Below are 16,139 nucleotides of genomic sequence, written 5' to 3'. Positions count from 1 at the left end.
AGTCCTCCCATATTTGGATTACTGCAACTTCCTATACCAGAGTATCAATGAAAAGGAATATAAGAGGTTGCAACTACTTCAGAACACAGCAGCTAGACTAATCTTCAGAGCTGGCAAATTTGGGAAAGTTAGTCCACTACTGGAAGAGCTGCACTGGCTACTAGTGAAAAAAACTAGTTATATTTAAGATCGTTTGTATGGTCTACAAAGCAATTTACAGAGAGAACTCTACTGGTCTTGTATCAGCCATTAATATTACACACTCTGTCCTCAACACAAGAATCACACAATGCCTCAAACTAAACTTTCTGTCCCCCCATGTCCAAAGGAAAAAGAACATAAGAATAGCCTTACTGGGTCAGACCAGTGGTCCATCAAGCCCAGTAGCCCGTTCTCACAGTAGCCAATCCAGGTCACTAGTGCCTGGCCAAAACCCAAGGAGTAGCAATATTCCATGCTACCGATCCAGGGCAAGCAGTGGCTTCCCCGATGTCTTTCTCAATAACAGACTATGGACTTTTGTTCCAGGAACTTGTCCAAACTTTTCTTAAAACCAGCCAAGCTATCCACTCTTACCACATCCTCTGGCAACGTGTTCCAGAACTTAACTATTCTCTGAGTGAAAAAAAATTTCCTCCTATTGGTTTTAAAAGTATTTCTGTGTAACTTCATCGAGTGTCCCCTAGTCTTTGTAATTTTTGACGGAGTGAAAAATCGATCCACTTGTACCTGTTCTGCTCCACTCAGGATTTTGTAGACTTCAATCATATTTCCCCTCTGCCATCTCTTTTCCAAGCTGAAGAGGAGCTCCATCCCCTTTATCATCTTGGTCGCTCTTCTTTGAACCGCTATATCTTTCTTGAGATAAGGAGACCAGAGGAGGTCGCACCATGGAGCAATACAGAGGCATTATAACATTCTTAGTCTTGTTAACCATCCCTTTTTTAATAATTCCTAGCATCCTGTTTGCTTTTTTGGCCACCGCCGCACATTGGGCAGAAGGTTTCATCATATTGTTTACTTTCAAATTTCATTATATTGAGTCTATTTTCGAATTTCAAGGCCATAAAGTGTTGAATAGCCTACCCTTATTTCTATGTCAGCTCCCCAATTACTACATCTTCAGAAAAATGCTAAAGATCTATCTCTTCTCTGTGTGATTCACAAGTTGCCTATCCACTTATGGCTACTGTAATCGTAATGTATCTCAAAGATTACTTTCTTGATTGTTAACTGCATTGAATCCTAGTTAAAATTGTGGGCTATAAGAAACTATGGTATGGTAAATATTGAGGATACTAAGAGATGGTGGGAGGCAAAAAGTCCTTCTTAAATATTTAAATGTCTTCTGTTACATCATTTCTGAAGAATATACTTACTGTAAGCTTCAATATATTCTGAACAAACTGCAGTATTCTGGTGAATTTGTGTAATTATAAAAATTATCAAGCTTAACTTGTTCAATGTACATATTTAAGGAGCACTAATAGCAATGCTTGTAATCTTATGGAAAGTACAGGTACCCGATTTTATCCCCTTTACTGCATCCAGTGTAATAAGTGGATGTTCTTGTCTTTTACAGGTTGCTTATTAATGACAAATGAGCAGCTCTCGACTCTCCCACTCGTTACAGTTCTTCCTTCTGGCAATTATACAGGTTCCAGTTTAAAGTCAGTCATCCGGTTGCTTCATGGGCTTCTGAACCAAGGAGTGCCATCAAAAGAATTTGAGGTAAAAACTCAGTTTTATTTTAACAGTCAAGATGAAATCAGCCACACTAGTAGTCAAGACATGTTATGTTATGTGTAGTATTATATCCTGCTAAATCCTTACAGAACATCTTAAGGTGTTGATGTGGGCCAGCTTTCTTCAAACTAAAGAAAAGCAAACATTTCTTGGGAATGCTCATGAAGTATTATAACAAAAACAAAAAACTGTGGATATAGATGTTCTAGAGTTAATTTATTATACACTGACATATAAAAACATGAAAATTCAATTTTAAAAGTACAATGATATAAAGTACAGTGATAAAAATCCAACCGGACCCTACACGGTCCGTGTTTCGGCGAACACGCCTTCCTCGGGGGTCCTAAAAGGAAGAGGTAATAATGAATAATGATAAAGAGAAAGATAAGAAGTGACTGTGATGCCAATCTGGAGCATGCATATTAGTGTCTATACTCGACTGCAGGATAAAACAAGTGAGCCAAGTGTGATCATGCTATATAGAGAGGCTTGAAACATCGACAAGAGACATAAGAGGAAAAAATGTGCCAAAAAAGGCCGAAAAGAAAAAGTGCCATGGTGTGTATTAGAGTATAAGATTAAGCACAGAAATCGGGGTCACATGATGGCCGGCACCTGATCGGACGCCTGAACGCGGAGCTCCGTCCTCCCTGCACCAATCGGCTCCCCTAACGCCTGCCGCCGCCGGTAAATTTGTGAACATTTCGGCTCCTGCACTTCCGGGATCGCTCCCGCTGGGCTGGGGAGCGTCTGGCGCGTGAATCACGGTGGCGGCACAGGGGATGCCGACTCGAGCCCCGAAGGCCCCAAGAAACAGCGTGGCACCGGCTCTCAAATGGCGGGGATGCAAACGGAGGCTCCAGTGGACCGCACCTCGGATGAGGTGCTGCAGGTATCCATGCGGAACCTTTCTCAACTTTTAGACGACAAACTGGCCAAGCTGCATGCTTCCATGGATGAAATTAAAGATGTGCTGGCTGGCCATGCGGCGCAGATCCACCAGGTGGAGGAACGGGTCTCGGCACAAGAAGACAGAGTGGTGGTCGCCGATGGCAGGCTTGACTCCTTGGAGACCCGAGTGTGCCAACTGCTCGAGAGAGTGGAGGACCAGGAGAATAGGGCCCGCAGAAAGAACCTCCGTCTGATAGGGCTCCCGGAGTCAGTTAAAGATTCTGAGCTTCTCTACGTGGTGGAAAGATGGCTGCCGAAGGAGTTGGGCCTGGCGGAGCAGGCTGGCCCGGTGGTGGTAGAGCGGGTCCATCGAGTTGGTCAGCTTCGCGATGGAGACGGACCGGGCCGTCCGAGGCAGGTGCTGGCCAGATTCCATAATTATGCAATCAAAGCACGCCTGTTGGACCTGTTCAAGAAAAACAGATCTCTGTCCTATGAAGGGGCTAAGATTATGCTATTTCAAGATTTCTCCACCAAAGTTGCGGAGCAGCGTAGGGCCCTTACACCGTATTGCTCGCAGTTGCTCGCAGTTGGTCACGAGGGGAATAAGATTTGCATTTCTTTACCCCGCTAAGATGAGACTAACTCATGAAAATCGGACTTTCACCATGAGCACGGCGGATGAGCTGAAAAAGTTCCTCGAGAAGCTGCCGGCACCTCAGGAGTGCTGATGGGCGTCTGTCGTGTGATTTCTGGTGGTGTTTCTTCTATCAAGTCGCTTTGGTCATCCGACAGTGTGGTGCTGACTCTGCCTTGATCACTGCTGCTGGGGGCCTATGTTTTGGCTGCCGCCTGTGAGACCTGCTTGCGTGGCACGACTCCGGTCTATACAGTCTCCTTGAGCTATTGGAAGCCATATCGCCTCGACACCCATCGGAAGAGGGGGACCTGCGCTACAGGGACTTCTGGCCTCTGGACACTTGGTTTGAGATTATGTTGAGTGCCTGTTTGAGAGATTTGCCAGTTTGTTGTTTATGCAGCTCTCTTTGCACTGTTTTGATATGTTTTTCTTATACCTGGGTGTTTTAGCCCTCTAGAGTTTTTGTGGGGGTTCTTACTTTAGTTTTCAGTCGAGGGGCTGGGTGGTGGATGGGGGGACGAGAGTGTTCGTGTGAGAAGGGAGTGGGGAATGAAGGTAGTGCTGGGATTTTGGATGTGTGTGTGGGGATTGTTTGGTGTAAGAATGGTTGAGATGCATGGGGGAACTGGGGGTAGGGTTGAAGGGATGAGAGACGTTGGGATTAGGGTGGGAGGGGGGCTTTGGTGGGGCAGGGTGGGGGTGGGATGCACCTGGGGTCTCTGATCGGTAATGTAATGATAATTCAGTGGGTGGCGTGCCGGTTTGGCTGGGAGGCCGGCGCTGCTGCCCCACAGACCTGTTGTCTCTGGGGGGAATTACTTCTTACCAACTGCTATTGTGAGTTCTGTTAAGATTGCCAGCTTCAACATTGATGGCTTGCACTCCCCAGTGAAGCGCAGCAAATTACTTCAATACTGTAAGAAATTAAAAGTAGATGTTTTAATGCTTCAGGAGACTCACCTCAGCGTGACAGAACATGTTAAACTAAAGAGGGATTGGGTAGGGGAAGTAGCTTTTGCTTCATATAACTCCAGACAGCGAGGTGTTGCTCTCCTCTTCCATAAAAAGCATCCTTGTACTATGCACAAGGTAATACAGGACCCTGAGGGGCGTTATGTGATCTGGGCAGGAGTTTTCTTGGGGAAGAAATATGTGTTTTGTTCTCTTTATGCACCTAATGTATACTCTCATAGATTCTTTTCTGTATTAGTAGCGGCTTTGATGCCTTTTTCTGAATACCAATTGGTACTAGGAGGGGACTTTAACATCACGGCAGACCCACTTGTTGATTGCAAGCCGCCTAAGCCTCGATTGAAAGGAGGCGATCACAAGGGGGTGAATTTTGTGCTGCACCAACTGGGTCTGATTGATGTCTGGCGCACACTGCATCCTACTGAATCTGACTTCACTTTTCACTCTCAAGTGCATGATGTTCACAGTCGATTGGACTTACCTGCTGGTGGCTCCTTCTTTGCTGGCGGGTATTCCACGAGTGGTGATTGAAGATGGTGTTTTGTCAGATCACCACTTGGTTTGGCTGGAGCTTATTGATAGGCCGGGGTCCCAGGGGTCGACTAATAGTTGGCGTATGAATCCCACGTTATACGAAGATGATGAGTTTAAGGATTTCCTGGAACAACAATGGGATTTCTTTGTGAACGAAAACCCCGCTTCTGATGTATCAGAAGTGGTGTTTTGGGAGGCGAGCAAGGCGGTCTTGCGTGGTAAAATTATTGAGTATACTACCCGCAAGCGCAGAGCCCAAGATAAGACACTGTTGGACTTGACACACCGTCTGGCCGCGCTGCGTGGGAGTTTACATGCTCCGGGTGTCACGACAGCTCGAACTCAATATTTTGACCTACGTAGGCAAATTAATGATTTATTGGCAGAAAGAACCCTTAGAGATATCAGATTGTATAAATATCGCCTTCATCGCTGGGGTAACAAAGCGGGGAAATTGCTTGCATCTTTGGTTGCCTCAAGGGCTCCGAAGCGCCTTATCTCAAGGATTCGGGCGCCTGATGGTAGAGAGGTAACTGCCCAAGCTGGGATACAGCAGAGTTTTGTTACCTACTATAGGGCGCTATATGACAGGGGGACCTGTGTCACAGGACAGAGGACGACTTTCTTTCAAGACCTACAGCTTCCGTCCCTGGGACATGAGCAGCGAGAGGTGTTAAATGCACCGGTGCGAGGGTTGGAAATTCAACAAGCTATTCGGGCCTTAAAATTGGCTAAAGCCCCTGGATCCGACGGACTGGGTTCTGAATATTATAAGCTGTTGGGGGTGCGAGTGGTGGGCCCATTTCAAGCCCTATGTGGGGCTCTTAGTAGAGGTGAACTGCCTCCGCATAGACTAACTCACGCCAATATTGTGGCTCTACCGAAACTGGGTCGAGCGGAAGATCAGCTGGGATCCTATAGACCTATTTCTCTGCTCAATCAAGATATCAAGTTGTTTGCTGCTATTATGGCGGTCGTCTGGGTCGGGTTTTGCCCAATTTAATTCATTCGGACCAGGCAGGTTTTGTGCCGGGCCGCTATTCATCTGCGAATGTGCTGAGGGCGCTTTCGGTGCTTCAAAATCCTGGACTTGTTGGGCAACACCCGGGACAGCAGAACACTCTTATAGTTAGTCTAGACGCGGAAAAAGCGTTCGATAAAGTGTTATGGGATTATCTTTTTTGGGTTCTTCCTCAGTTCGGCATTATGGGAAGCTTTCTGACTGGGATTCGATCATTATACGCTCATCCTATGGCCCAAATCCTGATTAACGGGGAGCTTACCTCTTCTTTTGAACTCGAGAGGGGGACGCGCCAGGGCTGTCCCCTCTCCCCGATGCTAGAGCCTCTTGCGGCTAAGCTCCGTCAGAGCACCGACTTGCAGGGTATTTGGTTGGGTTTCCAGGAATTTAAAATTAATTTGTTTGCGGATGACATGCTCATCTTTCTGGGAGATGCTGAAGAGGGGGTTCCTCGATTAATAGATCTTATACAGAGATTTGGAGCCTTTTCCGGGTTGCGAATTAACTTTGATAAGTCAGAGGCTCTGGCGGTCCGCCCCCCCCCCCCCCCGTGTACTCTATGGCATGATCCTTCCTTTCCGCTGCAATGGTCTAAGGGCACGCTCAAATATCTGGGAATATATCTGCATGCAGACCCGGGGGTGGTCTATCGGAAGAACGTACTTGATAAATTAGAGGCAGTCCGAGCTTTGTGTAAGAAGTGGATGGAGTTTCCCCTTTCGCTCCTGGGACGCGTTGCCCTTATTAAAATGGTCCTCTTGCCGAAGCTCCTCTATCCACTACAAATGGTGCCCATTTGGATCAAACAGAAAGATGTGCAGGCTTATAGGGGGGTCGTTTCATCCTATATATGGCGCTCTCGTCAGGTGAAAATTGGCTATAACAAACTGATTAGGGGGCGTGAGCATGGAGGTGTGAACTTGCCCGATTTGCGTCTTTATAATGTTGCTGCATTGTTGAGATGGGTGCATGAATTATATACGGGAGTTGCCAGGTTCGCCCCGGTTGGATTCTGGTACCTTTTGTCAGCTCCGGTGTCAGTTTTTAACCTCCTGTGGCAGGGGGCGGGACCCTGCCCTTCTATGCTTCGACCCTTACGAATGGCCTGGTGCTGGTGGCGGTCTTCCTTGGGGGGCGCGGTGGGTCCTTCGCCTTTTACGGAATTGGTGGGTAACCCTAAGTTTCCTGCTGGTTCGTTACATGCATTTTTTGCCTCAGTCCGGACGTCTGGGTGCTGCTTTGTGGGGCAGGTTGTTGAGGTGGGGTCGGGATCGGTCCCCTCTTTTCTGGCATGTCGGGACCGCTGGGGTTGGACCGCAGGGTCTATGTTGGCATACCTGCAGATGCGTAGCTATTGTTTGGCGCTCCGTTCGTCGGAGGGCAGCTTGTCCACTTTCACTTCCTTGGATCAACAGTTTTTGTCCGCCCCATCGGAATTTAACACGCTCTCGGAGTGGTATAAAGTGGGGAGGGAAAGACGATCTGACAGGTTTCTTGATGCTATGGCAACGGATTGGACTTCGGCTTTGGGAGAGCAGGTCACTGCTGATGAATTAGTTTTGTGTTTTCAGGAATGCGCCTCAGCCTCCCCTAATGTGAGTTTGCGGGAAGTACACCTGCAGATTCTGCACCAATCTTATTTAACGAGAAGTAAGGGACAAACGATGGGGTTATGGCCTGATGACTGCTGCCCCCGTTGTCCGGCTCGTCGGGACACCTTGGTACATCACTTTTTGGAGTGTTCACATGTAGGGCCCCTGTGGATCTTTGTGCTTCGGGAGCTGGAGAACGTTATAGGATTATCTATAGACTGGTCTTATAAGACGTTGCTGTAGGGTATCACAGGTCCCCTGGTGGAAGCGGGTGTTAGCGATCCTGAAAGGCGCTTTCTTTTAGTGGCCTTAGGAATCACAAAGAAACTAATTCTTCGCCACTGGATTGGTACCACTCGGCCAACAGTGCAACAGTGGCGGGCTAATATGTCTCTGATGGCTGGGTGGGAGCGGCAGCACCGCCGGGGGGCTGCGAGCTGGAAATCTAGGACCTATTTATTGGAGTTCCTTTTAGGGCTGGTTAGAGATCATGGGTGCACAGGGTGGAGGGGAGGGGAGGGTTTCATTCAAAATTTGGATCTGCATGGGGGATGATATGCTGTGGATTTATCTATGTTTGTTTATTCTTTACCTGTACCCTTGATTATTGTACATGATGTCCTTCTTGTATGGTCATAATTTGTATTTTCTCGTATGCATTGATCCTTTAATAAACATATTTTCAAAAAAAAGATTAAGCACAGAAGTCTATAAAGTACCTAAGAGAAGCCATAAGAATGAAAAGTTAATAGGATAAAGAAACCATAGTGCGTGTCTGATTTTGAAAACATGAAGAGATATGTGACACAGTGTAATAATGAGAAGACATTATACATACCAATGGTTTGCAAACTCACATATAAAGAATTGGACTGAAAACAGTCTATTGTCTTTAAACTATATAAAAAAGACATGGTATTCAAACATGAAGGTACCATAATAAGACATAAACACATAGAATAATGCAATTAAAATAGAATAAAATGACTCATTCCTAAGACAGCTGGACAATCAGAGCTATCAAATGACTAGACAAATCATTTCATGTTGTAATTTTAAAGTTAAATAATATGAAATATGTAAAGCATGGTCACGATGAAATATAATGCACCCATAAAAATGAATGAAACAAAGATGTGAATGGATTATATATATGAACCAATAATTAAAGAGCAAGCTGAATGTTCATACTCATGAACACTAAAGGCAATGAAAGTAAGACATGATAAATTGAAATCCATATATAACGGTGGATTAACAACCATGTGAGGTAAAAATAATAATGACAGGTACAAATATGGCATGACAATGATAATAGTATATGAACAAATAACCATGGAATAAATAAGACTCAGGTTTAAATACATCATGCTTATTGGTCAGAAATTAAAAAGCAAAATAAATGATCCTGCTTATAAATACTTTAAAAACAATGGAGTTGGAAGCATGACAACTAAAGTGTTTATGAATGTCGTGGGTAAAGTAAAATCTTTATGTAGGGACAATGAGGTATTTATAAAAACAAAACATAACAAGGCATATGTATTGCAAAAATAAAATAAAAGGGTGATAAAGTAAAACCAACTAACAAGCACCTTGGCACATATACTAATGTAAATATAATGAAACATGAAAGATCATAAAAATGAAAATAATGATGAATGATACATAAGGGCTAATGGTCTACAGAAGGCAAAAATGGCTGCTGTCCATGATTAGGTGAACAGCAAAGGTTTGGAAATGAGAAAGCACGTCGAAAGGGAAGCTGTGCTGAAGTAAAACACAAAGCAACAGAAGTGGGGAAAAAAACAGCTTTATAGACCTATATTGGAGGTTAAGGCAGAAAGATTAAAAGCCCCATGTGGCTTTGGGATATAAATAAGGCCGCATGGTAAAAACCATGGGTGTGTATATCCTCTAGTATAATTACAGGTTGACACTTTTGCATATACATTGTTGAATATAATGCTAACCTACATTTGGAACATTATTTTTAATGCAAAAGTGAGCATTATAAACCTAGCTTAAAAATATAGCTGAAGATCATAATACTTGGGAATTCTTTAAATGGTATCTAAAGTTAGGTGCTAATTCTGTGCCCAATGCACGTTCTAATGGATGCAAGTTGCCAAAACTGGGCTGAAACAGCAGATCAGTGTGGAAATACATTTACACGCGCAATTATAGGGTAGAGCCTAAGGGGGAAATTCTGTAAATGGAGTCTAAAAAGATAGATGCAAATTGCATATCAATCACATTTGGGCGCCCATTACAGAATCACGCCTACCGACGCCTAACTTAAAATTTAGGCACCTGTAATATAGGCCAGGGATTTAAAGGCCTACATCAGGGGTGCCCACACTTTTTGGGCTTGGGAGCTACTTTTAAAATGACCAAGTCAAAATGATCTACCAACAATAAAATTTAAAAAAACACAAAGCACACTGTATGCAGAGAAAATGTTAAATATCATTTATATTCCGCGGGTTTTCAAAGAGGTCAAGGCAGATGACTTTATGCAGTGTCACCTCAGAAACAACTATACAAAAATAGACAAATATATACCCACTCCCTTTTTACTAAACCGTGATAGCGGTTTTTAGTGCAGGGAGCTACGCTGAATGCCCTGCGCTGCTCTCGATGCTCATAGGCTCCCTGCGCTAAAAACCGCTATTGCGGTTTAGTAAAAGGGGGCCATAGTACAAATATAGACAACAGATATAAATTCTCAAAACATTTTGATCACTAAATTGAAAATAAAATCATTTTTCCTACCTTTGTTGTCTGGTGATTTCATGAGTCTCTGGTTGCACTTTATTCTTCTGACTGTGCATCCAATATTTCTTCCCTTCTTTCAGCCTCCTGTATGCTTACTCTCCTCCAGACCTTATTCCCTCCACCAACTTTTTCTTCCTCTCTCCCTGTCCCCTCCCCTTTCTTTCTTTCTGTCTCCCTGCCCCCCTTTCTTTCTGTCTGTCTTTCTCTCTTCATGCCCCCTTTCTTTCTATCTTCCTGTCCCCCCTTTCTTTTTCCTTTCTTTCTTTCTATCTCCCTGCTCCCCCTTCTTTCTGTCTCCCTGCCTGATCCCAAGCCACTGCCACCGCCATCGGGGAACAGGCCTCCAAACCAACTCCGCCCCAAGCTCTCCCTGCTTCCCCACACCGAAGCGTCGGGCTGACCAGATTTCCTCTCTCCGATGTCATTTCTGAAGTCAGAGAGGAAGTTCCGGGCCAGCCAGGCATCAATTGGCTGGCCCAGAACTTCCTCTCTGACGTCAGAATTGACGTCGGGGAGAGGAAATCTGGATGGCTCAACGCTTCTGTGTGGGGAAGCAAGTAGAACGCGAAGGCAACGCGATCGGCTCGCGTTGCCTTCGCGATCTACCGGTCGATCGCGATCAACCTTTTGGGCACCCCTGGCCTACATTATAGACACCTAAGTCATTTAGAGAATCGTGTCTAGCAGTGCCTAAGTCATTCTCAACACCTAAACACAGCTACTTTACTGTTAGGTGCCGCAAGGCACTATGTGATAGCAACTATCATTTGTAAAATCATGATTAAGAAGATAGGCACCTATCGCCCAATTAATTTTTATTATTTTCAATTATGCCAGTTTACTAATTGAAGTAGGCGCTTAATTTCAGGCACCTCTTCTAGTATTTGTCAGTAGGTATATCCACATGCAAGTGCAAAGGGAACATTCTGGGAAACAATGTGTAATATTAAAGATTGTGGTTGCGTGCCAGGATTTACACCTGGATTTAGTTGGTGTAAGTTCTCACACTCAATGCTACCCTATAAAGAACACTCTTCCCAGAGCACCCTTTATAGAATCTCACTGGGTGCCATTTACTGACTCTGGCCCCACACATTTGAGGGACTTATGGAAATGCAGGAACATGTCAGAAATATAACCATTTGCACAATTAAAAACCCTTCTAGAATCTGAAAATAATTGTAAAATTGTATCATCATAACCCCAATCTTTAAAGAAATAACTTTTATTTTGAATATATAAATCAGTATGAAAAAACTGATGTCATTACATATGGGGCATGAGAATTCAGCTTTAAGATAAACATCTTGGTACAGATTTGTGGTTAATGTACATTTCCAAATGTGGCTTTATACAGGTTTTTGTGTTGCACAATAAAAGCAATTCAGATTTCTGAGCGCAGTCATCAACCAGGAAACAGCATTTGATTCATCTAAATGCATTACTCTTTGTATGTCTGATATTTGCCCTTGGAGCAATCATTCCTGATGCAGTCAGTAGTTTACCATAAAAACTGATATAAACCAACCCAAATATAAACCAAGGTAACCTTTTTCCCCCCCAAAAGGGTGAAAAAATGTTGATGTGAATATAAACCAGGGGGGGGGGTTATGTTCAAGTACCCTGCTCTGCCAGGCTCAACATCCAGCACCCACCCTCACTCCTTCCCCTACCCTGCCACGCTCTGCACCTAGCTCCCCTCCTTCCATGCCAGGTTCTGCACCCTATCCCCCTATCCCACCTCCCTCCCTTCTCTGCCAGGCTCTGCACCCAGCACCCTCCCTCAGTCCCTTCCCTGCCCTGTCTTTGCATCCAGCCCCCTCCCTTCCTGCCAGGCTCTACACCATGACTCTCCTCCCTTACTGCCCTTCCAGGCTCTGCATCCTGTCCCTCCTTCCTTCTGATGCTTTACAGGCCTCCACCGGGCCTGCCTTAAGACCTAGTGGGCCAGCGGTGGATCAGGTCAGGAGAGATCCCTCCTGCCTCTTGTCCCAGCCAACTCTTAACAATTCTCACCTCCCTCATGCCTCCCCGATTGTAAAAATTGAATCTTTTTAAATCCCTGGTGGTCCAGTGGTGACAAAAACTATACCAAAATTTATATAAATACCAATATCAGTAGGAATACAAATTATAAAAAAATTGGTATTGTAAATGATGTTCTCTCCGTAGATGTCCCTGGGGGTGATACCAAAGATAAGAAAAAAGAATATATTTACCCTAATCAAAAATAACAAAAAATGAATAAAAAATACGATTAACAAGATAAATCAAAAGAAACAGTCAGTACGGGCCCTGTACACTCGTTTCAACCAATGGCCCCGGGCAGTGTTTATGCAGTGACAAACACTTAGAAATGAATCTAAATAAACCCTGCCCCGTACATCATATTGTTCTTTTGAAATATATAAAACGTGTAAATAAATAGAAAATAATTATTTAAATAGAAACGCTATCATCCCCAGGTGTAGACATCAGAAGAGAAAATCATTTCGAAGAATGTCTCCCTGAAACTTTACTAACAAAAGACACAAAATGTGAAAAAATATGAAATAATCACAATATAAAAAGTGACTCAAAATCGTCAAAACATCAAAAACCAAGTATGTGAAACTAAATAATGTCCTCAGTCAATGTACCAAAAATCCAGTGTGCCTGTTAATGAAAAAACTAAAAAATGTGATGCAAAGTGAAAACCAGTGAAAAACAGTAAAAAGTACTTAGCTCGGCAAGTTCAAGACGGGATGAAGTTCAAAGTTTGAGGTGCTGAATTCAAAAATCGCCAATGATGGCTCTGTAATGCCTCTGCTTAATCAGTCCCGCTCACATGAAAAGTGCTCGTTGAAAGGTAAAATTGTCAATACATTTACCATAGTACTTGAGTCTAAATCAAAAGAGCTGTTCAAAAGTGTCCACTCAGCTTTTCGCTCTGTTTTGCTCACACATTCCGCTCACTCGTATATCTCACTCGTTTGCCTCATTTATTCTGCTCACTCGACAGGTCCTGTTTCAATTTCCTCATCAGGAGGGAGCAAAAAAGTTAGGAGAATGACTGAAGATTTTGTCAAAAACGCCACGTCCTCGAATGTAAAGGACGGAGTGATCCTCTGCAGCGGCACAATCAAGCTGCTCTGACAAATGAATGCCTGAAACAAGGAGTTCTTATATTACAATTTAAAGAGCCCCACCTGGACCAACGCATACGTGATGACGTCAAAAAGATGTCAACTAAATAAAAAAAGGAAAAGAAAAAGAAAACAAATTTTATGTAAAACATTTATCGACGTTTTCATTCAGGCCATAAGGAGAGAATGCTTGTAAGGTGAAAATCCAGAAATTTTCTCTCAGTAATAAATGATTTTGTCTGTCTCCCTTATAGGTGATGGGGATTTGTTCCAACACACACCACCTGAGTTGAGCAAAAGTATGATGGTGTTTCAAACTGTGGGCCACCGTAGGAGCCGTTAATTTTTCAGTCTTAAGGCAACTACGGTGTTCAATTAATCTCACTCTGATAGCCCGGCTAGTACAGCCTACATAAATTAATCCGCATGGGCAGGAAATCATTTTTGATGTTTTGACGATTTTGAGTCACTTTTTATATTGTGATTATTTCATATTTTTTCACATTTTGTGTCTTTTGTTAGTAAAGTTTCAGGGAGACATTCTTCGAAATGATTTTCTCTTCTGATGTCTACACCTGGGGATGATAGCGTTTCTATTTAAATAATTATTTTCTATTTTTTTTACACGTTTTATATATTTCAAAAGAACAATATGATGTACGGGGCAGGGTTTATTTAGATTCATTTCTAAGTGTTTGTCACTGCATAAACACTGCCCGGGGCCATTGGTTGAAACGAGTGTACAGGGCCCGTACTGACTGTTTCTTTTGATTTATCTTGTTAATCGTATTTTTTATTCATTTTTTGTTATTTTTGATTAGGGTAAATATATTCTTTTTTCTTATCTTTGGTATCACCCCCAGGGACATCCACGGTCCAGTGGTGAACCAGGGCAGGAATGATCTTCCTGCACACCTGCCGCTATCTGAATGACTACTGCAAGTTCTTGCTTGGTCTCGAGGTTGCTGTGAAAATTTGCATCAGCCATTCAGATAGCAGCTCTGCACAGGGCAGGAGTGTAAGAAGATCACTCCTGCCCCGGTTCACCACTAGACCAAAAGAGATTTTAAAAGATATTATTTTTACAATCAGGAGTGAGGTGAGATTGTTAGTTGGCCAGGACAGGAGGCAGAGGGATCCCTCCTGTCCTGGCCCACTGCTGGACTACCAGGACTTACGGCAGGCCAGTGGAGGCCTTCAACTGGTCTGTGAGGCTGGACGCTGACCCAAATATAAACCAAGACATTCATTTTTGGGCCTTTTTTTTGGCCCCAAAATCTCAATTTATGTTCAAATATATATGGTATATAACCATAGTTGTAAGCAGAGCTATCTTTAAGTTTCCTTTTATGAAGTAGGTGCCCCCTTCCCAAACTCCAAATTTGGACCAAACATAGTAACATAACATAGTAAATGACAACAAATAAAGACCTGAACGGTTCATCCAGTCTGCCCATTAATTATACCCATTAAAATTTCATGATTAGATTAACTTGTCTCTGATATTTCTGAAAAATAGACTGTAAAGTCCACCTGCAAGCTCAATTGAATCTGTACCACTGTATTCTTTGACAGTCAAAATCTGGAATTTCCTCCCCTTCATTATGGCCCTCCTTTACAAAGCCGCACTAGCGTTTTTAGTGCTGGCCGCAGCAGTAAGAACTCCAATGCTGATAGGAATTCTATGAGCATTGGAGTTCTTACTACTGCGGCTGGCACTAAAAATGCTAGTGCGGCTTTGTAAAAGAGAGGTTACAGCTTTAATTAGGTATATTTTGTGGGAAATTTACTACTGATTCATTCTTTCCCCGTCCCTTATAGTAAAGCCTATTATATATTGATAAGCTTCGACTGCAAGAGCGCAGTTCTTATGAAGGAGATTAGATAGAACTTGATGTACTGAGAGGTCTCAGTTCTTTTGAATGCATTTATATTCATCAGTACGGTGCTCAAGACGACATCTATCAAAAGGTACTATATTCAACATTACAGGGAGCCAAGGGTAATGCCTGAGGCTTCAACGAGCCACTTATAACATTCATCTCATCATTCAGGATAACATTTAAATGCTTTGTGTGGCTATTGATATTCCACACTGGCACACAATACTCTGCAGCAGGAATGTACTAAAGCAATTGTTGCAGTCTGAATTCTTCTGGTTTTCTTCTGTCATGTAGTGCCTACCAGTTTGCAGATGATGGCTAACTGAGATTTTATCATCTCTAATCTTTTGTAGATGTTCACGATAACACAGGCTATGTAGTCCATGGTGATTCCAAAATATTTATTTATTTATTAGGATTTATTTACCACCTTTTTGAAGGTATTCACTCACGGTAGTGTACAGCAAGAATAAGGCAAACATAACAGACAATTACAGCAGTAAAAATATTAAAATTACGATACAAAGTATGGCATAGTATGCTACATTACAATGTCAATGTACAGGCTATTTTAATTCTCTTATTCAGATTATATTTTCCAAAGCATTTACACCCAACTTTACTCTGAATTGAGACAATTCAGACCTCGGCAATGTTGCTGTATAAACAAACTTTCAAATACAGACTTATCACTCCATTTTTGTCATCGGTCTCAATAAACTTTCAGTTGTATACTCTTAACTGCACATGTCTCACTATACATATCTAAGATTTTTTTTCATCAAAATCTTTCATATTATTTAATTTTCAATACTCATCTCTAAAGAGAAAAATGGCTAAGGGAGTCTCGTTCCGACATAGAACTATGTTTCGCCATAGCTTTCTCAAAGATATTACCCTGCAGTAAAAGTATCCGATTAAGATAAATATTCTAAATATATTTTTTTTATTTTT

At 42.9% G+C, this 16,139-nt stretch overlaps 1 protein-coding gene across 6 annotated transcripts in view; it reads left to right on the top strand.

Moving 5' to 3' along the window:
* Window positions 1-16,139, top strand: part of PTPN13 (protein tyrosine phosphatase non-receptor type 13) — a 626,469-nt gene that overhangs the window by 563,743 nt on the left and 46,587 nt on the right. For all 6 annotated transcript variants that reach the window (XM_033963022.1, XM_033963031.1, XM_033963011.1 and 3 more), the window contains one exon: window positions 1,583-1,731. In XM_033963022.1, coding sequence (XP_033818913.1) covers window positions 1,583-1,731 — 149 coding nt within the window. The remainder of the gene's footprint in view (window positions 1-1,582; window positions 1,732-16,139) is intronic.

This window comes from Geotrypetes seraphini, chromosome 1 (assembly GCF_902459505.1).
Source record: "Geotrypetes seraphini chromosome 1, aGeoSer1.1, whole genome shotgun sequence".
Lineage (NCBI taxonomy): Eukaryota > Metazoa > Chordata > Amphibia > Gymnophiona > Dermophiidae > Geotrypetes > Geotrypetes seraphini.
This window is presented reverse-complemented; position numbering and strand designations above follow the sequence as displayed.